At 40.5% G+C, this 24,168-nt stretch overlaps 1 protein-coding gene across 1 annotated transcript in view; it reads right to left on the bottom strand.

Moving 5' to 3' along the window:
* Cdk15 (cyclin dependent kinase 15) overlaps positions 1 to 24,168 on the bottom strand; it is a 117,060-nt gene that overhangs the window by 80,965 nt on the left and 11,927 nt on the right. Inside the window, exons 4-7 of the mRNA XM_008835448.3 lie at positions 22,541 to 22,620; positions 8,779 to 8,873; positions 8,020 to 8,082; positions 1,036 to 1,159 (exon numbers count right to left, since the gene is read on the bottom strand). Coding sequence (XP_008833670.1) covers positions 1,036 to 1,159; positions 8,020 to 8,082; positions 8,779 to 8,873; positions 22,541 to 22,620 — 362 coding nt within the window. The remainder of the gene's footprint in view (positions 1 to 1,035; positions 1,160 to 8,019; positions 8,083 to 8,778; positions 8,874 to 22,540; positions 22,621 to 24,168) is intronic.

Below are 24,168 nucleotides of genomic sequence, written 5' to 3'. Positions count from 1 at the left end.
ATGTCTGCTAAATGCCCGAGTGTCAGGATGAGAGCTACTACCTCGAACAAAGCCCTTCAGGTGCCAGTTTCTGGCTGCTAAGAGAGAACACAGACTGCTTGTCTCACAAGAACCAGTGTGTCAGGACTGGGGAGGCAGCTCAGTGGTAGAACACGTTCTTAGCATGCACAAAGCTCTGGGTTCAATCCCAAGCACCTCAAAAAAAAAAAAAGAAGAAAAGAAAAAGAAAGAGAAGTAGTATTAGGTTGGTGTGGTGGCATATGCCTGTGTTTCCAGCAAGTTCAAGGCCAGCTTGGTCTACATAGTGAGTTCAAGTTCAGCCAGGACTACAGGGTAAGACCCTTTCTCAAAAAACAAAATTACTGAGTACCTACTATGATCAGACACTACAAATACAACAGTGAACACAAACCCCAATTGCCTTCATAATGCAGACAGTCTAGTGGAGGAGAAAAAAAATGACATATTTGTGCATGCATAAATAATATAAAGGTTATGTATATGTAGTTGTATGTGCCTCTACGTATGTGTGAGTATACAAACTATGTTAAGTGCTAAAATGGCAAGGCACAGTGGTAGAGGAGGTTCATGTCACTTTGCTTAGAATCCAGTCACACTGATATAGACACTTAAGGGTGCAGGATTAAGGGTCTTATGCATTTGTGCAGGGGTCCACGCTTAGTCTGGGGTCACCCTCTCTCTCTCTTCTGCCATCATGGGATAACCTTGGTCTATTCTGACAAAATTGGCACTATCCATAGTCTACCCTGTAGCTGTCTCTACATCAACAGTGACAGTGGTATAATATGGGGGTCCATCTTAGGATTCTTGTTGGAATGAGGCTTCAAGGAATTCTAAGAAGCTTCCACATGCTCCTTTTTTCTTGCCTCGCATTTCCTGTGTGGCTTGACATCCTCACACAGCATTATGTCCCTGGACCCCTGTTTTCAAAGGCCAGGCCCAGTCAGTGCTTTAAACAAGTGCACACAAAAGAATCATTGTTCACAAGCCAGAAGGCAACAGAGGGTGACTTACCAAAATCAGCCAGTTTTAGTTCTCCCAAGGGACTGATGAGCAGGTTCTGAGGTTTCAGGTCCCTGTGAAGAACGTGTTGGTGGTGGATGTATGCCAGGCCCCGCAGAAGTTGAAACATGAAAAGCTGGAAAGAATGAACACCATACCTAAGGACATTTGAGCCATTGCATGTTGATTTCTTCTCTAAATCAAAAACAGTCACCTGAAAGGATGTAGTGGAAGTGTCTCCTGAGAGACAAAAGAAAAACAAAGAGATTTTATACACATTCAGGCAAGGGAAAAGGACAAGGAAAATCAAGCAAGGAGACGGCACCTGAAACATCCTGAAGAGAGCGATTCTGGCTTTTTCTGACATCTCATTCCTTTCATACTGAAGGAATTACCCTTCCTTAAAAATCTAAAGTAAACCGGTCGTGGTGGCGCACGCTTTTAATCCCAACACTTGGGAGGCAGAGGCAGGTGGATCTCTGTGAGTCTGAGGCCAGCCTGGTCTACATAGCAAGTTCCAGGCCAGCTGGGGCTACAGGGAGACAAAAAAAAAAAAAAAAAAAAAAAAAAAAAAAAAAAAAGAAATCTAAAGTGAAACTTTGAAGTTTCCTTTGGAACATTAGTTATTGATTTAGATGTAAAAGATTTAACTTTTCCCCACCGATGAATTTGGCACATAAGATCAAAGTTGATCTGGAAATGATATTCAAAAGTTTACGATGGTTTAAGTTTTCCAGGCTCTGATATGTAACCTTGTAAAAGATACAACACAAGGAGACCCAACTGGGAAATATGTCCTCAAATAGCATTAAGAAATGAAGGGGCCAGTGAGATGGCCCAGTGTGTAAAGATGCTTACTATGCAAGCCCGGTGACCTAAGTTCTATCTCTAGAACTCACATAAAGGTGGAAGGAAAGAACTGACTTCATAAAGTTGTCCTCTGGCATCTACATGTGTGCCTCTCCAACACATATCACACACATACCCCCAAAAATATTTTTAAGTTTGAAAAAAAGAAATAAAGGAATCATCTTTATAAACATTTTGAAAGTCTTAAATTTAAAGTTGAAAACAAGGGAAATATATAGTATACATTTAAAGGGAAGAGAGACGAAAAGAAATTACGGCCCCCAACAAATCAAAAGAGAACAAAGAATAAACAGACGATAAGAGGAGAGGAGCCCGGGTAGTGATGGGAGGAAGAGGAAATCTGCGGAGCTGGGAAGGTGACTCAGTCAGTAAAATGCTTGCCATACAAGCATAAAGACATGAGTTAGGATCCCCTGCATCCAGGTAAAAAGCGGGGAGGCAGGGGCTAGATAGATGGCTTAGAGGTTAAGAACACTTGCTGTTCTTCCAGAGGACCCAAGTTCAATTCCCAGCACCCATATGGTGGCCAACAACTGTCTGTAATTCCAGTTCTAGGGATCTGACACCCTCTTCTGGCCTATGTGGACATTTCACACATGTGGTGCACTTACATGCAGGCAAAACACTCATACACATAACAATAATAAAAATAAATAAACAAAATATTTTTTAAAAACCAGGGAGGCAACAGCACACATCTATAACTCCAGTACTGGGGAGGCGGAAGCAGAAGGATCACTGGGGCCCACTAGCCAGCTAATCTCATCAAATCTGTGAGCTCCAGGTCCAGTGAGAGACTCTGTATCAAAAAATAAGGTGTTGGAGCTGGAGAGAGAGCTCAGCGGTTAAGAACACTGGCTGTTCTTGCAGAAGACCCGGGTTCAAATCCCAGTACCCACATGGCAGCTAACAACTGTCCATAACTCCAGTTCCAGGGGATCCGATGGCCTCTTCTGTCCTCCACGGGCATTGCATGACATGGGTGCACTTACCTACATGCAGGCAATACACACATACACATAAAAGTAAAAAAAAAATAAGGTGTCAAGTGATAGAAGACATTCCATAGACACACACGCACACAAATGTGTATATACCCCGCCCCTACAGACACACACACACACACACAAAAGAAAGAGGAAAAATACATCTGAACCCCAATTAAAACTATTTCATGTGGTTTTGAAGCACAGAACTGAAGACATTATCAAGTTTCCACCAAAGTTGGAGCTTATGGATGGAGGGGAGAGAGGGGAGATATGATGCTTAGTGTTGTAAATATCCCTTGCTTTTTCCAGTGTCACTGGCAGTGGAGACTTTAAACACCAGCATCAGTGTTGATGGAGACTTGTGCCAGCTGAGAACATGTTTTGACAGTTTAGAGAAGAAAGGGTCAAGCCAGTGTTCCTGGAGACATAGGCAAAATGGCATTCAGAGATACGTAAATAAATCCACCTTTTTCTGTAGCATCTTAGAATTTAGGAACTTCAGAGCTGCTAGAATTGATACTGACCCAACAGTGATACAGAGACTTTGAAGTTAAGTTCATGAGCAGCACAGCCCAACTGAAGCAGGGCAGCTGTGTGGGTGGGTGCAGTGCCCTCCTCAGCACTTGGAGAATGTTAGAAATCTCCCTCAAATGACTCCCCAGTGGTTTCTGTCTGCTGCTTTAAACACACACTGTTCATTCAACCATTGCCAACCTACTAATTTATGAATGTCCACAGAAAAAGACAATACAGGGGCTATAAAAATGGCTCAATAGTTAAGAGCCCTTGCTGTTCTTTCAGAGGACCAGGGTTCAGCTCCCAGCAACCACATGGCAGCTAATAACCATCTGTAACTCCAGTTCCAGGGGATCTGATGCCCTTTTCTGGTCTCTGTAGGCATTGCATGCATGTGGTGCTTTTATATATATACAGACAAACTACTCATACACATAAAAAATAAGAAAAGAAAAGACAATATAAAGAACCAACTTAAGAGGCAGGAATGGTGGTACATACATTTAATCTCAGGACTCAGGAGGCAGAGACAAGTGAATCTCTGTGAGATCAAGGCCAGCCTGGTCAAGTTCCAGGCCAGCTGGGCTACAGGGACACCCTGTCTCACAAAAACAGAAACAAACAACAAACAAGAACCAACTTAAGTTATAGTGGGAAGAGAAGATATCATAGTATGTGTTTAAAAATACACTTTTCAATGAGAAGAGACTAAGGAACAAAGAAGATAAAGGTAGGTAAGGAACAGAAGACAGAAAGATGGTGACCATCAGGGATACAGTCTTTAGAAGATAACCTGTCCTTAACTTACAGATAGCATACCAGAACTCAAGGAAACCTTAAAAATATGTCTGAGTCTTACAGAGATCTATCTGTCTGCCTCTGACTCCCAAGTGCTGGGATTAAAAGCATGCACCACCATACCACTTTATAATCTCAATTATCAAAAGGGGGAATAGAGATAGAAGAGAGAAGGGTCCTCTTACTAACCCATTAAACAACTGAATCCCCAAAAACTTCTGAAATTCTATATATAGACACTACTAGTTCACGTAAGCATGACTTTCCCTCTGAAGTCCATACCCATGCTCTCATGGGTTTTGTTTTCTTCTCAGGTGCCTCTCTTTCTCTTAACCCTCATACTTAAACTCTATATTAAAAATATCTTTCATGGCAGGAGAGATGACTCAGCAGTTAAGAACTCAATACCATTGTCATAGAGGACTTAAGCTAGGCCTTTGTGGTTCTTACCTGTATCCCTGTTACTCAAAGGTGGTCCCCTGGCCCTCAGCAAAATATGCATCACCGTGGAGCATGTCGTAAATTCAGATGTTCAGGTTTGATCCTAAACTCATTGAACCAGACTTCCAGCCATTCATCTGCTTACTGGGGTTGACAGGTATTGGATTAGAACACATCCCAAAACTTCTAACTGGGATCCCTAACTATGGTCTCTTCTTCCTTTTTAATCCACTCCACAGAGCATAGTCACCCACCCTTCCTTCTGATAAACATTCTCTTTCAACTTAAACCCCATAATGGCTTTACTGTCTAAGGAATAAAGGCCATATTTCTCAGAATGTGAGGCCCTAAGTCATCTACCCAACCTATTTCCAAGACATGTAGTCTCCATGTCATTAATATAGCCTATATTTCTGGCCAACGGAGTCAGAAACACAGCATAGCACAAGTAGAAATTAATTTTTAGGAAAGATTTACTTACTTTTATTTTATGTATATGTGTGAATGACAATGTATGTATGTGCACTATGTGCATGCAAGGTGCCCATAGAAGCCAGAAGAGGATGTCCCATGGAAGTGGAGTTACAGGCAGTTGTGAGCCTCTATGTGGGTACTGGGAAATGAATGCTGGTCCTCCACAGGAGCAGCAAGAGCTGTAACTGCGGAGCCATCTCTCCAGCCTCTGGTAACGAATCTTAACTAAGAGGCTAAGTACTTTTAACAATATCAAAACTAGTTCTGTGATTCAGGTGTTAAATATTAGATTCCTTCTCTGCAAAATAAGAAAGTCAGACCAAGAAACAGCCTTATGTTTCTAAACTTTGCTCCAAGAAACAGCCTTATGTTTCTAAAGTTTCACAGATTGCAACCCACAGTAGGAAGTATATATACATCCAACACTTAGAGCCATACATGAACATCAGTGCAGTTACAGATGGAACAAAGGTTGCATAAAATAACACTTGCTCCAAGTGCTATGTACCATATTGTTTTCTGTCGTCATTCATTTTGTTTTGCTTTTAAAAATGCTGGCTGTAACCATGAAATTGACTTTGTGGTTTGTTGCAGATCAGAACCCTGAGACTGAAAATGTTCTGGCACCTCCAACCCAAACAGCACATGAGCCAGGATCTTCTTGTTGAATACATCCTCAACTCCCGACTCTAGGCCTTGCTGAGGACATTCCTCCCATTATTCCAGCTCTTTCTATTATTCCAGCCTCTTTTGAATGCAGTGCATCTTTTAATGCCACAAACCTCTTGAAATAGAAGAAAACAGGGCCAGCAAGTTGACTCGGTGAATAAAAGCACTTGCCCAAGCCTGATGACCTGAGTTCAATCCCCAGGACCCACGTGGTAGAGGGAGAAAACAGACTCCCACAAATTGTCTTCTGACTTCCACAAACATGCTGTGGCATGTGCACACCCCTTATCACATATACACTAAATAAATTAAAGAAAATGTAACCAAAATAAAATTTAAAAACAAAGAAAACATTTACTTAGCATAGCTACAGGGCCAGGTCTTACTTCTTACTAGGCATTTTTTCACACATCTTAGCATAGCATCAGTCTATTTTATCTTATTTTTACGTTACTGCCATCGAGAGCAGGAAAAGTGTCTTCTGTGTCTTTTCATCCTTCTCAGCATTTCACAGTGTCTGGTATGTGAGTTGCTCAAGCCTCAAAATATGTTTCTCTCTGTTTTTCTTTCTCTGAGTGTTCTGTTTAACCAATCCCTTATTTCCCTCACTGTCCACCCTCTCCTTAGCATCCTGCATATTTTTACTTCGTGACTGGAGGCTAGACACTGTCTATGAACCTCTGACCATCACTCTAACTTGTCCTTAGTCTCCTCAATGCTCTTGCTTTCCTGTCTGTTCTTCCCGCATGTCTGGCAAAACTCCACCTCTGAATCAATTGTAATGTCTACTTTCCCTGGTCTTCTATTGGAATCATTAAGTATTGTCATTAAAAGAAAAACAAGGCAGCCTGATCATATGGACAGTTTAGTATTCTTAATCTTCAGTGGCCTTTGATCCACTACAAACATTCCTTTTTTTCGTTTCTCTGCCTAGTCCTCCCTCCCTCCCCCCCTCTTTCTTTCTTTTTTCTTTCTTTCTCTCTTTCTTTCTCCTTCCTTTCTTTCTTTCTTTCTTTCTTTCTTTCTTTCTTTCTTTCTTTCTTTCTTTCTTTCTTTCTTTCTTTCTTTCTTTCCTCTTTCTCAGGGTCTCAGGGTCTCTCTGTGTAGCCCGACCTGGCCTTGAACTCAAGATTCTTCTGCTTCTACCTCATGAGTGCTGGGACCATAATTGTGCACTGTCACACTCACCTCATTCCCTGCCTAGTTCTCCATTCTATTTTCTACAAAGCTATTTTTTTTTCCACTCTCCACAACTCCTGGTCCTCAAACTTTCCTTTCTAAACCTTTGCTCCCAAGACTAGGCTAGCCCTGCTTACCAAGTGTCCCCATAGAATTCCTTGTTCCCACAGCCACAGCACTGAGTGCTTTGCTTCTAACTGCCCACTGAGGTCCATAAATCTTACTGCACATTAAGCTCACTGAAAATAAGAAACACAACTTTCTCGTTATTGAAACCCCAGAACTCAATATAGCACTAAGTACTCAATAAATATTTCTTTAATGAATGAATAAATGAATACATAAATAAATATTAGGTAAATGAATAATCATGCCAACTGGGCATCTTATATAGTTATTTTTAAAGTCAATCATTTCTTTGATGCCAATAAAACCCTAGGGAATATGAAGTTTGAAATACAAATGGTTTCTAAAATTTATAACAGATGTAAATTACTGATTAAGAGTTTATTATTTCTATTCTGATAGTTGGGGGTATGGAATTTAGTCCTGTGTGCACAATAGGGTCTGTTAGAACAGGCAATGCAAGCTCTATCACAGACCACGTGAAGAAGGATCTAGTGTATGCTGGCCTTGCTCCACGTCTCTCCCTTTGATATAATTCTTTTTAATTGGTCTATATATCTAAAGACTTGCTGGTGGCAGGAACTAACAGGAGCAGGCTGCTCAGTGACATGTTGTTCCAGATCTTGAGGGAGAATTTGTTGTTTGTTTTTTACTTTTTTCCCTAGAAAATTAGTGATGTCTGTCTTCTTTTTGTTTGTTTGATTGTTGTTGTTTTGAGACAGGGTCTCACACTTGTAGTCTAGGTTAGCCTGGAACTCACTATCACTATGTAGCCTAGGTTGGCCTCAAACTCATAACAATCCTCTTGCCCCTGCCTCCAGAGTATTGGGATTACAGGCATAAGCCACCACACCTGGCTCCATCTTCTGGTTCTGTGTTCTGGCACTTTGCTTTTGAATGGTTGACTATAGAGCCTGACTCTTAAAGTACTTACCCTGACATTGTGAGGATGAAGGCCTCCAGGATGCTGGGACATGTACTGGGCGAGATCTGTGTGCTAAACAGAACCACAGAAAAAGAGAGGGCAGAGGAAGTCAGTGATGCTTGGAGAGTGTCCTAAAGCACAACTCAGCTGATAAGGAGGTACAGCAAAGATAAGGCCGTTTTAGACTAAAGCGTGAAAGGAGTATAACCAGATTTTTCTGAGACCCCATTGTTAAAGTCAATACAGCGTCTTTCTAACTGGCTGCTGGTACAAGGAGGCCTGTTTCTTGGCACAAAGATGTTCATTTTGAATGACTGGCACTGAACATAGCAAAGGAAATGTTCGCTCTCAAAGTACCCTTGGAGGCAAGTCAAATACACATACTTCATGATTTCTTTCTGCTCGTTTCACTCGTTTCCTTTTCAAATACAAAATAAATTATTCTTTAACAAGTGCATATATGATTTTTAAATATCTTGTGCTTCAGATCTGTATAGTCAAAGAAGAAACATTGGTTCCATCAGTAATTAAAACAAAAAGTGCAAAAGTTTTATGAGAAAGCATATACAAAATCTCGGGTTTATTATTGGTGGCAGAGAGGAAAGAGGCAGAGGATAAAAGCAGTCAGGCTCTGCTTATCACAATAACAAAATTTCCATCATACCTTCCTCATAATGAAAGTTTTATCATGCCATAAAATATTAACAGATTCATTATACAAGCACCAGGCTTTTCTCCTCATGTGTTGTAAAAGTCTGGAGAACTCACCATGTACTCAAAAACGAATGTCAGAGTTTCTTTGGTATGAATGATGTCATGCAGGAGGACAATATTGGCATGCTTCAAACCCTTCAGCAGAGAGGCTAGAAAGATGAAATGGAGTGGTAAATCAGTCACTGGCGATGGAAGTGTCTCTTTAAACCTATTAAGGAATATTTATTTTTTAAACTTTTCAAATCAAGCAATCTGTTTTTTTACTTCTGGAAATAAATCTCTCTTGCAAGAATATTTAAAATGACAAAGGACCTTCATTATTTTAGAAATGGTGAATCATTACATTTGCACAATGCACTGTTCCTAGAGGCCAGCCAACAGTATGTTTCCATCTACCTAATCAATTTCATCAAAGCACTCAGCACTTTGTGAGGTTACCCTCTGGGAATCTCACCATCCCAGATTCAGAGCTATAGAAACCCTGACCTACAGAGACACAGGCCCTGGGAGAAGTAGAATATTGTCTGTTCTACTTTCTAGAGCAGGAGTTTGCAATATGTGACCATACTCCGAAACGCAAAGTCCAGCCAGGGCTGACAAAGCTGGTGGGGGGCAGGGACAGGCACGTGGGGTGAAAAAGGGTTGACGCCTATTCAGCAAGCATTGCAAACCTCCATGGAAATGAAAATTTAGAAGAGCACTGAGCTTGGGAGCCTTAGGGAACGGGAATGCTGTCTCTTATCTATTTGGTAACTGTTAAGTTACTCAAAGCATCCATTTACTTATTTATTTATTTATTTATTTATTTATTTATTTATTTATTTGTGCTGGGGATCAAGGTAAGGGTCTGACCTCAAGCATTTTACTAGTGGAGCCATTTAAAAGGGAGAAGTCACCACAAGGTTGTCTTTGGGAGCTCCAGAGATGAAAGACCCCTGGCTTCAAAAAAGTGGAAACCAAAAATGGCATGAAAAGGAAATGACGAATTTCAACTCCAGGCATGAAGAAATAATGTCCTTAAGGCTTAAAGGAGATGCCAGGGATGATAGAACATGGCTATAATCCCAACATTCAGGAGGCTCAAGCAAGAAGATCATGGCACAATCAAGGGAAGCAGGGGCTACAGAGTGAGACCCTATCTAAAAAAATTCAAACAACAGGGACTGGAGAGATGATTCAACAGTTAAGAGTACTGGCTTCTCTTGCAGAAGACCTGGGTTCAAATCCCAGCACCTACATGGCAGTTAACAACTGTCTGTAATTCCTGTTCCAGGGGATCCAATACCCTCTTCTGTTTTCCATGAGCATTTCACAACATAGGTGCACTGACATATGTGCAGGAAATACACTCATGCACATAAAATAAAAATAAATAAGTAAAAAACAACAAATGAACAAACAAAAGACTTAAATGGAAAAGTATAAAACTCAAATCATATGTATGTTTTATATATTAATGACATAAAACTAGAAGCAGGATGTTAAGGGGAAAGAGGAACTCAAAGAGGGGAGAAAAGAGGGGAGCAAGACAGGGTAACTGGGGGAAGAAAGACAAAATATCACATATTTCCTCTCACATGCAGAATCAAGATTTAAATCTATGGGGAGGAGCTGGAAAGATGGCTCAGTGGTTAAGAGCTGCTCTTACAGAGGACCCAAGTTCAGTTCCCAGCACCCACATGGCAGCTCACAACCATCCATAACTCCAATGCCAGGGGATCCAATGCCCTCTTCTGGCCTCCACAGTCATTGCACATATGGGTGCACTTGCATACATATAGGCAAATCACTCACAAAATGTAAAATAAAAATAAATAAATTTTATAAAATTAAAAAACATATATGTATATGTGGGGCTGGGGTGATGGTCTGTGGGTAAAGTGCTTGCTATGCAAGCATAAGGACCAAAATTTGGATGCCCAATACCCAAATAAAAGCCAGGTGGGAGTGGTGGCCCACTTGTAATTCCAACACTTAAAAGATGGAGATGGGATCTTTGGGGCAAGGTGGCTAGCTAGACTCATTGAATTGGTAGGCTCTGGATTCAGTGAGAGACCCTGCTTCAGTAAATATAGCTGACATAAACCTCTGATCACATGTGAAGCCAGCACACATATGCACACCACATACCATACGCATGCAAAAAATATATATATGTGTGTGCAGCTCAGTGGTACAGTATGTGCCACATATGCAGGAGGCCAGGTGTTCAGGGGTTCTATCTTCAGCACCACAAAAAAGAGAGGAGAGAAGGAAGGAAGGAAGGAAGGAAGGAAGGAAGGAAGGAAGGAGGGAGGGAGGGAGGGAGGGAGGGAAAAGTTAAGGTAAAGAAAACAGTACTGAGTTGTGGACAAACATGGATTCCTGGTGGCACTGTTTGTACCCTGTAAGTCTGTAGTTATTCAACTAGGCTAATGCCCTTAACTCCTCCATTAAGTCAGTTGAGACCCTCTTACCACTAAAAGAGCTCTACCATGCCTATAAGGCCTTCAGTGTTATTTTGTTTTTTGGCCCCAGGGTCCTTGTAGACTAAATTTATTATTTCACTATTAGAAGTGAATTTATTTTACAAATATAATGAGCAATTTCACAGGTATCTGTTTAATCTCTCTAGTCCCACACTGAAGTCTACACAGCAACAGAGTAACCTCTATCTTTGGATGCCACTGCACCACCTCCCACAACACTCAGCCAAGAGTAAGCACTTAATTTATCAAGTGTATTTATTGAGTGTCTTAAGGGAGAACTGTCTGTGGAGCCAGAAGTCCTCCCATGAATCCTGGCCCTGTCACTTTCTGAGTGAGCTCTGGAGATTTTCTCCACCTGAGTCTCTGTTCACCCCTTAAGAGATATCATGATGTGAATATAGACTTTACCCTATTTCTAGAACACTTAGGAAATGGAAAGTGTAACAGAGATGCAAATTAGAGTTAATACCCTCATGCCGGCTCCCCACTTTCCTGTTTGCCTTGAACCCTTTAGAGCCCCACTCCTGGTCTTAAAGTCTTATTTTTGGTATGCTTCTGTAGGAGTTTTCAATGCCTCCAATATTAACAACACTGACCTCTGACCATCAGTTGAGAATGTTTGCATTTTATATGTTTTTATTTATAATTCTTTTCATAATTTCCTGTTTCTTTCCACACACATATATCCACAGTACAAAGCATGCACATCGAAATTAGATTTAGGGCCTAGAGGTGTAGCTCAGTGGCAGAGGGCTGACTTAAGCATGAGTATGACCTTGGATTTGATCCCTAACACTACACACACAATTAGATTTTTTAAAGAATATGGTAAAACAAATTGCTAAAGAATATGGTGTTTTTTTTTATTAATTTACTATTTATTTACTTACTTATTTATGAGACCACATCTCTCTATGTAGCCCTGGCTGGCCTGGAACTCATCATGTAGGCCAGGCTGGCTTTAAACTTGCAATGTCCCTTGTGCCTCTGCCTCATGAGTTCTGAGATTACAGGCATGTGTTCCCACACCCAGTTTTAATTTTATTTTTAATGTAATTTTGTTCTTACCTAAGTATATTACTCAGACTCTATAAGCTTATTTAAAAATCAGGCTGGCCCATTTTATTAATCACAATGGCGTCAACACTGTCATTTGCTAAAAAGCTCAAAGAATGATGTGTACTTGGGTGAAGCTTAGTGCTAACACGAGTGAGCACGAATCCTTACTTCTTGCAGTTTTCTTGAAAATGTCTGTTTTGTAGGAGTGGGAAAGTGCCCATTTTGCCATTTCTCTGTTGTTGACTTATATTTCTATTATTGATCTTATCTTCAGTTCACTCCCTTATGCAGCTTTAGCACCTTGGACTCATCGGCTGCTCTCAACTTTTTTTCCTCATCCAACCCATGGAAATATCTATTGTCAGTTCTTCAAAATATGTCGAGAACTCTCACTTCTGTCTATGTGCTTGCCACCACCCTGGGCTAAGCCATGCTGATATCTTGGCTGAATGTCTGCAAAGGCACCCTCGGTAGTCTCCCTGCTCCCTGTCTGTCCATCATCTCTTCTTTTCAGACCAGTCAGGAACTGTGATTCTTCTGCATTGAAGGTCAGTGCAAATCCCTTCAGATTCCCAACCCTATAGAGACTTCCCATCTCACTTGATAAAATCCAGAGGACTCCCCTCTCCACCCAGTCCTGCCCCATCATTTGCTCTCATTGCCTTCCACTCTCACACTTGGTCCCTTGGCTCTGGCCACACTGGCCTCCTGTTTCTCTGACACTTGCAAACACAGTTCCTCCTCCAGTTTTATGGTTGTCATGGTCTTCATCCACAATTTTCTTTCCTCAGCTCTGCATGTTTTCTCCTTTCCTTCAGGACTCTGCTCAAATGATACTTATAGGTATGGGCTTCCTTGACCACGGCAGATGAATCTCAGCCCTCTATTCATCCCATCGCAGTGAGCCTCTACTCCTCAACCCTGCCTTAGTCCTCTTCACAGTACTCACCACTACCTGTCATAATATAGACATACCTATATGTATACATGCATATAACATACACATATACCCTTAAGAACAAATATTTTATTGAGAGCAGGTATTTTTGTATTTTTTGCTTATTAATGAATGTTCAATGCTATGTGTATGAGTGTATTGCCTGCATGTATGTAAGTACACTCATGTCATGCAATGCCTGCAGAGATCAGAAGAGAGCATCAAATCCCCTGGAACTGGAATTACAGAGGGTTGTTAGCTGTTATGTGGGCACTGGGATTCAAACCTTGGTCCTCTGCAAGAGCAGTCAGTGCTCTTAACCACTGAGCCATCTCTCCAGTCCCTTTAAACACTCACGTCTCACGTCTTAAATAGTATCACTTATATACCTATAGTTGGCAGGCAGTAGTTCTGTTGAAAATATTTTTACTTCTTTTTTTTTTTTTTTTTTTTTTGTCTTTTTGAGACAGGGTCTCCCTGTAGCCCCAGCTGGCCTAGAACTCACTATGTAGATCAGGCTGGCCTTGAACTCACAGAGCTCCTCCTGTCTGCCTCTCAAGTGCTGGGATCAAAGGTGTGCACCACCACGCCTAGCTTCTTGTTTCTTTTAGGCACCTTCCTCAATTAGAATAATTAAATGTTTTATCTCATGGTCATGTTTACTATTGCTTTACCAATGCCCCAAGACTGAAATAACCATGTGAAATCTGAATTTTACTGAGTAATTAATAGGGCCCTTGCATGAAAAGCAGATAATGTTTAAAGTCTTTAAAGCATGGTTGTTTGTTGTAGTTGAAGACCAGGTCTCACTTTGTAGCCCTGGCTAGCCTGTATTTCACAGAAATCCTCCTGCCTCTGCCTTCCAAGTACTTGGATTAAAGGCATGTGTCACCATGCCTGGCTATATTTAAAGTCTTTATCTCACAGAAGTACTGGTATGTGATTGGGACCATCACCAGATGGTCTAGCAGTCCCTAAGCTCCAGTGTATATATTAGAAGGAAATCTAGCGATGGAAGGGTCTTTCTTGATTCTAATTTCAAGGATGTGAAGTGTTTGCTCTGAAGACTAAACAGCTTAGGGATATAAAAGTCATCTGAGAAACAGAGAAAGATACTGAATTCAGCTTGCTGATTCTGGGGAAAGTTTTTCATATTCACATTCATCAAGTAAGCTGGATGCGGTGCTGCATGCTTGTAATCTCAGCACTTCTGAGATGGATCCAGGCAGGGTCAGGAGCTCAAGGTCATCTCTGGCTACATACTTAGGTCAAGGCCAGCCTAGCCTACATGAGACCCTGTTTCAAAACAAAACAACCCCCCCCATATATAAATATACTCTTTTGAATTTCTTCAAAGAAAAGACACAGAGATAAATTGGGGCACTAGACAAGTCATAATGGGGTTCCTATTGTTAGGCTGAACTGGGCCCAAGATGGAGTCACTACTGACCAACAACATGGTAACCATAACCTCATGGGCAGCATTCCAGGAAACAGAAACTAAATCACCCTAGTTTCTCAGTAACTACCTGACTCTTGTTTTTAACAACACTTCAATTTTCCATTGCAGCTAACTGAAAAACTGAAAAGTACCCTAACTGAAACGCCCCTTACAGAGGCCCCCTGCTGCTACAGCCTCACCTCCCCCTACCCACAAAAGAAAAATCTTATAAAATCCAGTCTGCTGTGACAAGAAACTGCTGTTCTCTTTCTCCTGTGGGAGCAGTCCAGCAGCTCGAACATCCCAATAAATTTCTCCTTTTCTCACCTCAGAGTGGTCTCTTGTAGTCCTAATCTTTTCATGAAACTAACACCTATAACTGCTTTTCGGGGGAGTAGGGTGCTAGAGAATTCATCCCATGGCCTTGAGTGTTTTCTACTGAGCCATATCCTGCTTCTAAAATGATTTAAGCCTACCAGGCATTTCTGTAAGAATTTCATATATATTAACTTGTATGATCATAAAACACCAGAAAAATCGAAGAAACATGAAGAAAATGACCAAGGCTGATCTTTATTGAGTTTAAAAGATACACAACAATTTAGATACAATATAATGTGAGATATTTAATAATTTAGGAAAAATATTTTCATCTCACAATGATGTAAGAATGTTTAGTTTCTTGGTTTTCTTCATTTCATTGTGATTTGTAGTTGAGTAACTTTTAGGAAAATTGATGCTATGTGCTGCAATGGTTCATGGTATTCTAATGTTACAGAACATTGTTGTGTTTTAGTTCAGAAGATGTGAAGGACAGTGCTGAGAAGAAAGAGCAAGTCTGTCTCTAGGTGCTAAGCTATATCTGTGTATAGCAACTGCCTGCTAATCAAAGCATTCTTGCTTCTACAGGCTACTTGAGGACACAAACTGAACCTGCTCCTGACTTTGCATTTCCAGCATTAACACAAGCCTGACATGTAGGTGCTCAATAAATGCTGGTGAATCAATAAAGACTAGGCCACTTCTAATGAGCCTATTTAAGAGTCAATAATAGAGCCCACCCCAGCTTCATGAGACATTGAACAACAAAGGATTTACAGTCCCTAATGTTACATTTTCTCTGACTCTTTCAAAAAGTCACAAACTAATAAGTCATGCTATACATTCCAAGAAAGGGGGTAATCTAGAGAAATGTTTGATAAGTAGTAAGGCAAATGTCTGATAGTATGGTCTAATTTCTTTGGAATTTAATCTCTATCACATTGTACCCACTGGTGCAATAGTGACATGACTATTATAGGAGTAACCGCTTCCTGACTGGATTTGAGACTCACATCTGGTACTGTAAACCTGGTCACAAGCCTGTGACTTGGTTGGTCATAGGCCCTAGAGAGGAGGATATTGCTGTTTTTTTGTTAAAAGGACATGATTGGCCTGTTAAATTACCTTCAAATATTTGTGCTTCTGTCATAGATTAATGATGCTGTCAGGTATGATCAGAAAAGCTTCTTTTTGTGATAGGCAGCAGTTATTGCAAAGTGCCAAAAAATACCCATTGAATGCTCTGCTCTAAATGAGACATCTCTATCACTCCCTCCAAGACTCAGGAAGCATCACGTACAAGGGGATGGAAAGAGTATAAGAGTCGGAGGAAGGGGTAGAGTGTTGGGGAACACTGTCTGCAGGGCATGACATGGTCATTGCACTAGAACTCTCAGAAACTTGGAGAGCCTGAAAGAGGCTGGGCCCATTGGCATTCCATCATGAAGGGGAGGGGCCCAAAATTCCCCATACCACCCTAAAGAGCTATAGGCAATTAATAGTTGCTAGAGGGAGGGAAATATATTTCTTCATTGGTATAGCCACTGGTAACTTGCTCATGCTTTTGTAAATAACCCCTTATCCATGCTCCTGTAAGTAATCCTAATTAAACACATTAGTTTACCCATCACCCCAAAACACATGACAGTGATGGGGGACAAGAGATAGAACTAAGGGGTGACTATGATCAAAATGTATTATACAAATGTATGAAAATGTTATAATGAAACCCATTATGTATAATTAATATCTGATAATAAAACCTTTTTAATGGCCAACAAGATGACTCAGCAGATAAAGGTTCTTGCCACACAAATCTGGCAACCTGAGGTCAAATCCCTGGAATCCATGTAAAGATGGAAGGAGCGAATCGGTACCAAAGTTGTCTTATGGTCTCCACATAGGCTCCATAGCACACCCATGTGCACACATACAGTAATAATAATAATAATGATAATAATAATAAATAATTTAAAACCCCTCTTACAAACCATTACCCTGGCATTTTAAAAATATTTTATTTATTATTTTTATTTTATGTGTATGAGTGTATTGCCTACATGTATGTGAGTGCACCCCTGTTGTGCAATGCTGCGGGGGTCAGAAGAGGGTTTCAGATTCCCTTGGAACTGGAGTTAAGGACGGTTCATTGCCACCATGTGGGTGCTGGGAATCAAACCCAGATCCTCTGCAAGAAAGTCAGTGCTCTTAACCGCTGAGCCATCTCTCCAGCCCCTACTCTGGCATTTTTTATAAATATAGAACTATGTGTATGAATATGTCCTCAATATGATTAGACTACATCTGATAGCAGACTTCCCATAAACCACGCTTGCCCTTGTCTCTCTCTGGCAATAGGTGACTTGAGATTCTAATCAGACTCTTTCTTGGTCTTATCAGATGACCTCAGCAAAGTTCCTGAACTTATTTTTGGCTAATTTTCTCATAACTGAATTATAAATGATTACTTTTCAATGTTTTCTATTAGCAAATGATCTCAAAATGTTTTCAGCTGAAACTGTTTCTAATTTAAATGCTGCAGCTACTGATGCTGTATAATCAATGGTAGAATTGCTGAACATACAATATTAGATTATTTTCTTTAATATATTTCTTCTGCATTTGCCTTAATTTTTATATAGAGTGCATCATAAAGCAAATTTTCACTTTTCACTTTTACTCTTGCTAAAGGAAAAAAATGCTTAAGTTAAGCATTTCCAATGTTATATAATAGAGTAGGGAGAATTTTAAATAGCATAAGTATCAACTCTAATACCTAAAAAACACTGATTTCTAGCTCTGTGACCTCAGACTGGTTACTTAACCTCTCTGAGACTCAGATTTCTTCATTTTTACAACAAAAGCAACATGTTGCACCTCTGAGAGTTAGTATAAGGCATTAAAAAAAGATTATGGGAGAGGGAGGCATTCTTATGTCTGGCTCTTTAAAAAGGTTAATGATGCCTTCCTAAGAAAACACTGCCATCAGGCTAAAGGTCCTAGGTTTAAACAAAAAACTGTTTTTAGAAAGCTATTAAAAATAAGACCCATTATTAGGATGTTGATATAGAATTCAATAAAACTAAGAAAGTCTCATAAAATCCATAAAAAAACCTATTCAGAGTATTTTCTCTTAGATGTAAAATTAAACACTTGAGAAAATGTGACTCTGAGCCAATTATAAAAATTTTTCTAAGTTGCTACAAAGCCTCTGATCTTTTATTTTTTGGGGCTATGTGTGTTTATTTGTTTGAGATAAGGACTCACTGCAACTGGCTATGTAGACCAGGCTGGGCTTGAACCCACAGTGATCCTCTTGCCTCTGCCTCCTGAATGCTGGAGCTGCCAGTAAATAGGTGTTATGCCATGTCCAGCTCTTTGATCTTTTAATTAGCAAAAGAATGAGGATGGCGGGGCCTGGACCAGAAATCCTAGCTTCTGTAGGACTGACTTTAATTGACCTTGGCAAACTCACTTTTTTCCTGAGAACCTCAGTTTGGTACTCCACCCAAAAAGTTAATAAATGAATGTGGGTATGCTTGAGAATTAACATAGCAAAGGTCTGAAAGACAGAAGTGTACCATCTTCACTGAAAATATGAAGATTGAGAAAGGATGCTTGGCACTGTGTCCATGAGATGTTCTAGAAACAGGGATGAAAAGGTAAGGTTGTCTGATAAGGGTGGATCCAAACTTATACTTTCCCAACTGAAGCAGGAGAGAAGATTTTGCATACAATGAGTGAGGCCTTATTCAAGAGCGCAGCGTGCCAGGGACAGTTTCAGCTGCACAGTTCCAGGGCAAGGTCGGGTCCAAGATATCTGAGGGAACAAATGTCCTCTGAGTTCAAGCTCAGTCTTAAAAACCAATATTAAGAGTCAAGCTGTTTTATTCAGGTAATTGTAATGTCACTGTCACCATAGTAATGAGGCAATCACTCCAGGAGATCAAAGCAGAAAGATTGCAAGATCAAGGCCAGCCTGGGCTACAAGGTGAGTTCAAGGCCAGACTGGGCAACTCAACGAGACTCTGCCTCAAAATAAAAAGTGAAAAAGAAATCTGGGTAAATAGTTTAGTGGTAGAGTGCTTTCCTAGCATGTGTGAAGCCTTGGGGAGGATCTCTGAGTTCAAGGCCAGCATGGTCTACGTAGCCAGTTTTAGAGAATCTCTGTCTCAAACAAAACATAATGAAAAAATAAATGAAAGAGCAGAGGCTTTCATAGCAACTTAGAAAATATTTTATAAATGGCTCAGAATCACATTTTAAGTCTTTAGTTTTACAAATAGGAGGAAATACTTTCATTTGAATAGGTTGATTTTTATGGATCTTATGAGAATGCTTCTTAGTTTTATTGAACTCTACGTCAATATTCTAATACCACAAAGAGAAAAAAATTAGGGTAGTGGAGAATTGTTTGTGTAGTGCTGTGTCTCTAATAATCAGCAGAATATCTGTCCACAGCAGGTACCAAGACATCTTTCTTACATGAATGCACAGAAGGTTATGAACATCTGAATCAAATTTGGTCTGAATGATGGCTTTGTAATATCTGTCTTTAAGGATTGCTAAAGACGTATGAACCCATTTTACCATTTTCCCTTAGTGTTGTTCAGACTTTTGTTAATTTCATGATATCATATTTTAGGGTCAAGTGAGATCAGCACTCCCAATGAGTAACACACATGTATCCTACCTATTGAGAGACTGTACATATAGCAAAATCCTGCTCAATAAATCCTGGGCTGCAATGCTATCAGAGCAGACAGACTGCTCAGGAAAAGTATTCCTGCTTCCAGGCTTTCTGATGATGACTGTCTTCCTCTATCAACTTTTCCGCACGTGGCTTTTGGTTGCCTTTTTAGCTAACGACCCTGGGTTTTAACTAATGAACTCCAGCTGTTCTGATTTTGCTTACCAGCCCTCTCATTTCACCTCCTGTCTCCCTGGTCTCACATCCTTTGAGTTCTTAACAGGAAAAATGAGCCAGTGCCAGAGTTCTGAAATGATGCCCCACATACTCTTGAGGGGTGAAGGCCTCAGTTACAGGCTTCCAGCTTTTACACTGATGGAAAGAGAAGCATTCATTGTTGGGAGTTGGAAGCCTAACCACCTCCAATGTCAAAATCCTTTTGTGGTTTTTAATATTATACAAGCGATGCTTTCAGTAAGGGAAGTCCATAAAATAAACCAAGAAAGTCCACAGTGGAATGCTAGCTGTAATTGTGAACACCTGTGTGGGAGGCCGTTCCATCATAAATATGCAAGGAAAGACTTGTTGAGCATACAGAACAATACACATCCAAGGCTTCTGAGCCATGCAGAGAACCATCTGTTAGCAAAATCTACAAAAGGGGTACACTGTGCCTGTCAAATGTGAACTTGGAAAACTTAGCTATGGGCAATAGCAGAACAAAGCCTACCATAAGCAGCCAGTGAACCCAAGTTCAGGAAAGACAACGCCCAGAGACAGCCAAGAAGTTCCCTCCAAGCTGACGACCTGGGGTTTCTGCTATGTTCAGAAACAGTCTTTAACCTATCCACATATCTCTTTCCAAATGTGAGCTTCCTTTGATTCTGATCACTAATAAGCACACCAGCAAATGCAGCCCCATTATCTTCAAACCATGTACTCCTCCAGAATGCACTTGATCCTAATAGGATGAGTTCCCAGCTAAACAGATAGTCATTTAGCCTTTCTGCTTAAATTTAAAATGTTTCCCAGGGGCTCTGAAAGACTTGAAAATGGCATCAAATTGAGTTATAACTCATTTTCTGAATTGGTTTTTTTATTTCATGCCTGTTTGCATAATCCATCCTTCGAAGTTCAGTTCAAAATCTGACTCCATTAGCCATGCTGAGACTCTCGTTCTCATCTGAGTTTACAACAGCTTCTATGCACTTGTTACATGAATTATCTGCTCTGGTAAGATTGAAAGCTGGGTGAAGGACAGGGCTTTCTCTGCTCATTTTCACATTCAGCACTATGCTTTTTATGCAGTGTTTGCTCAGTAAAGAAGGAAAGACAAACAGCTAGAGGGGAGAAAGGCTGGGGAAGGCCCACTGCTCTGGGTTTTGGCAGAAATGAACAGTAATCCCATCATTTAAATGACTCATGTGGGTTGGGGATGTAGTTCAGTTGAGAGTGCTTGCCTAGTAGCATGCTCAAGGCCCTGGATTCGATCTCCAGCCCTAAATATAAAATTGAGTGTGGTGGTGCTCCTATAATCACACTTGGGAAAAAGAGGCAGGAAGAGCAATAGTTCAAGGTCAGCCGTGGCTAACACTGAGTTAGGGTCAATCTGGTTTACATGAGACCCTGTCTCAAAAAAACAAAAAAAGGCTCAAGTAAAAGTGTTGATAAATTATAATCCTTATTTTCACTATGCTTGCTTTTTAATTTTATATGAAAATTATTAATATTAAATATTATAATATAAATCTTCTCAGTGGTCAGACATTACCAAAAACAATAAAATTTTAAAGGCTTCACCAAGGGAAATGAGGAAGAAACAATAACAGTGAACATTCACTGAACTCTGAAAACAGGCTCTGCAATAAGTGATAGAGATTCTCATTTGATCTTTATAACATTTACTTCATAAAATATGTACTATTATTAGTTTCTTTCTACAGTAAAGCCAGTCTTAGGCAATCTATCTAACTTTGAATCATTAGTACCTGGTAGGCTGATGATACAAACCCAGATCTATCTTCAGCTCTCTACCATGCCACCCAGGTGCAAAGAAAATATAGAAGTTGAGTTCAGTGAGGCACACCTGCAATCCCAGCTCTTGAGAGGCTGAGGCAGTAGTAAACCGAGTTTGAAGCCAGAGTGGGCTATATAGTAAGTTTGAGGCTGACTTAGGCAACTTAGCAAGACCCTGTCTCATAAAAGTAAGTTGTGTGTGTGTGTGTGTGTGTGTGTGTGTGTGTGTGTGTGTGACTAAGAGGGGTGGTAGAAAATAAATGCTTAAAAATTGCCTTCCCAAAGAGTCTTTTAATTAAAACCAGATACTCAGGAGGCAGAGGCAGGAGGATCCCAAGTTCAAGGCCTGACCAAAAAACTTAGGGAAACCCTGTCTCACAATTTTTTTAAGTTTAAAAAGATGGGGGAGGTGCTGCAGGGGTAGAGCTGTGTTGGACCCTGGGTTCAACCTCCAAGTACTGCGAAAACAACAACTAACAAAACATGCTATGTTCAGGCAAATTCTCTACCATGAATTAGTGTGATGTTATACTTCTTTCTTTTAAATGAATGGTTAGAGGTTGTATAGACATAATTTTAGCATGAATCCAAACACATAGAAAGTACTTAGTAAATAGTCATTGGAGTTCAGAGTGTGGGTCAAGTAATATAGCAATTTTGCACTTCAATATCAAGAATAAATAATAAAATAATACTATAAGTAACCTTGGAAAATTGATAATAAGAACAAAACTTGGAATTATAATATTCCTCCTAAAAATAACAGAAACCATGTGCTGAATGGTGAGGCTTAATCCTTTTCAATGTTTTTTATCATATCGTGTAATCAAAACAGGTCTCTCAGTTTTTTTTTTTTTTTTTTTTTTTTTTTTTTCTGTTCTTACCTTCCCGGATAGCTGTGAATGGGACTCCCTCGTCTGCATTCATGCTGATAACTTTTAGAGCCACCAGTTGTCCATTTATCCTAGGGGAAGGAGTGGGGCACATGGCACACACTTACCGAGATGCTCCAAAGCAGCAACTTACACGGAAGATGGCTAAAAAAGCTTTCCTTCACAATACATTCTACCACATGAATCTACAATTGTCTCAAAACACAAAACTCATTATATATAACATATATATATAAATATATCACATACCTATATTTCAAAACATTTTTCTTTTTACTAAAGTGTTATATGTTCTTTATAGAAAATTCTGAGAAGGCCAACAGGCACGGAGGAAATATGTCCCTCATAACCTTGCTGTGTGTTGCTGTCTTTGGTGCACTTACTTAGGCCAGCCTTACTTTTTGTCTAACTTTGGTAGTGGCTTCATAACAGTCTCCCTACCCTCAACAGAATACCTGATGACATCATTTTAAAGTGAAAGTTAACATGTCACTTAACTTTTCAAATCCCACTGTATTTCTATGTTTTACTCCAGATGTTTTTTTTTATTTATTTCATTTACTTATTTTATATGTATTAATGTTTTGCCTGCATGTATGTAAGTACACTTGTGTATGCAGTGCCCACAGAGGTCAGAAAAGGGTGTCAGATCCCCTGAAACTGGAATTACAGATGGTTGTTAGCTGCTATGTGGGTGCTGGGAACTGAACCCTGGTCCTCTGCAAGAGATGCCAGTGCTCTCAAGTGCTGAGCCATCTTTCTAACCTCAACCATTTAGTTCTTTAATACAGTGGGACTCATATAATACTGTTAAAGATTGTTAGTAATCCATTCCTTCTCCATTTCAAATTTTCTCTTATCCCTCATGCATACGTATGTATTTGTGTGTGTGATGGCAATCCTTCTGTGCCAGGCTCTCAAACGCTGGGATTACAGGCATGAGCCACTATGCCTGGTTTTATCATTCATTCTTAGACAGTGTGACAGTAATGCTATAATATTTTCTCACATAAATACACCACAATATTATTCTGCCAATTTCAAATACTTATGAATTGTTTCTAGCTTTTGGTTATTACAAAAATACTATGCTGGGCTCATGTTGTAATCCTCACACTTGGGAGACTGAGGTAGGAGCAGTATTGTCATAAATTTGAGACCACACTGGGCTGCATGGTGAGTTCCAGGGCATCTTGGGCTAGAGAGAGACTGTGTCTCAAAAAATCAAACAAAAGCTAGCCTGCACTACCATCCTCAGGCCTCTTGGGGAGCACCGCTTCTGGTCCTGGGCCCGCCCTCACCCCTCTCTGCTTCCCTGGGCCTGCACCACTGGCTAACTCTCCTAGCCTGCACTAACATCCTCAGGCCTCTTGGGGTAAGTATATAACGCAGCTCTTAAAACAAACAAAAGCTAGCCGGCACTACCACCCTCAGGCCTCTTGGGGAGCACCGCTTCTGGTCCTGGGCCCGCCCTCACCCCTCTCTGCTTCCCTGGGCCTGCACCACCGGCTAACTCTCCTAGCCTGCACTACCATCCTCAGGCCTCTTGGGGTAAGTCTATAGCGCAACTCTCCCCGCCGGGACTCCCTAAGCCACATTCACCCTTCCATCCCCCCCCC

This window comes from Nannospalax galili, unplaced genomic scaffold, assembly GCF_000622305.1.
Source record: "Nannospalax galili isolate Female #2095 unplaced genomic scaffold, S.galili_v1.0 scaffold637, whole genome shotgun sequence".
NCBI classification, from domain to species: Eukaryota; Metazoa; Chordata; class Mammalia; order Rodentia; family Spalacidae; genus Nannospalax; species Nannospalax galili.
This window is presented reverse-complemented; position numbering and strand designations above follow the sequence as displayed.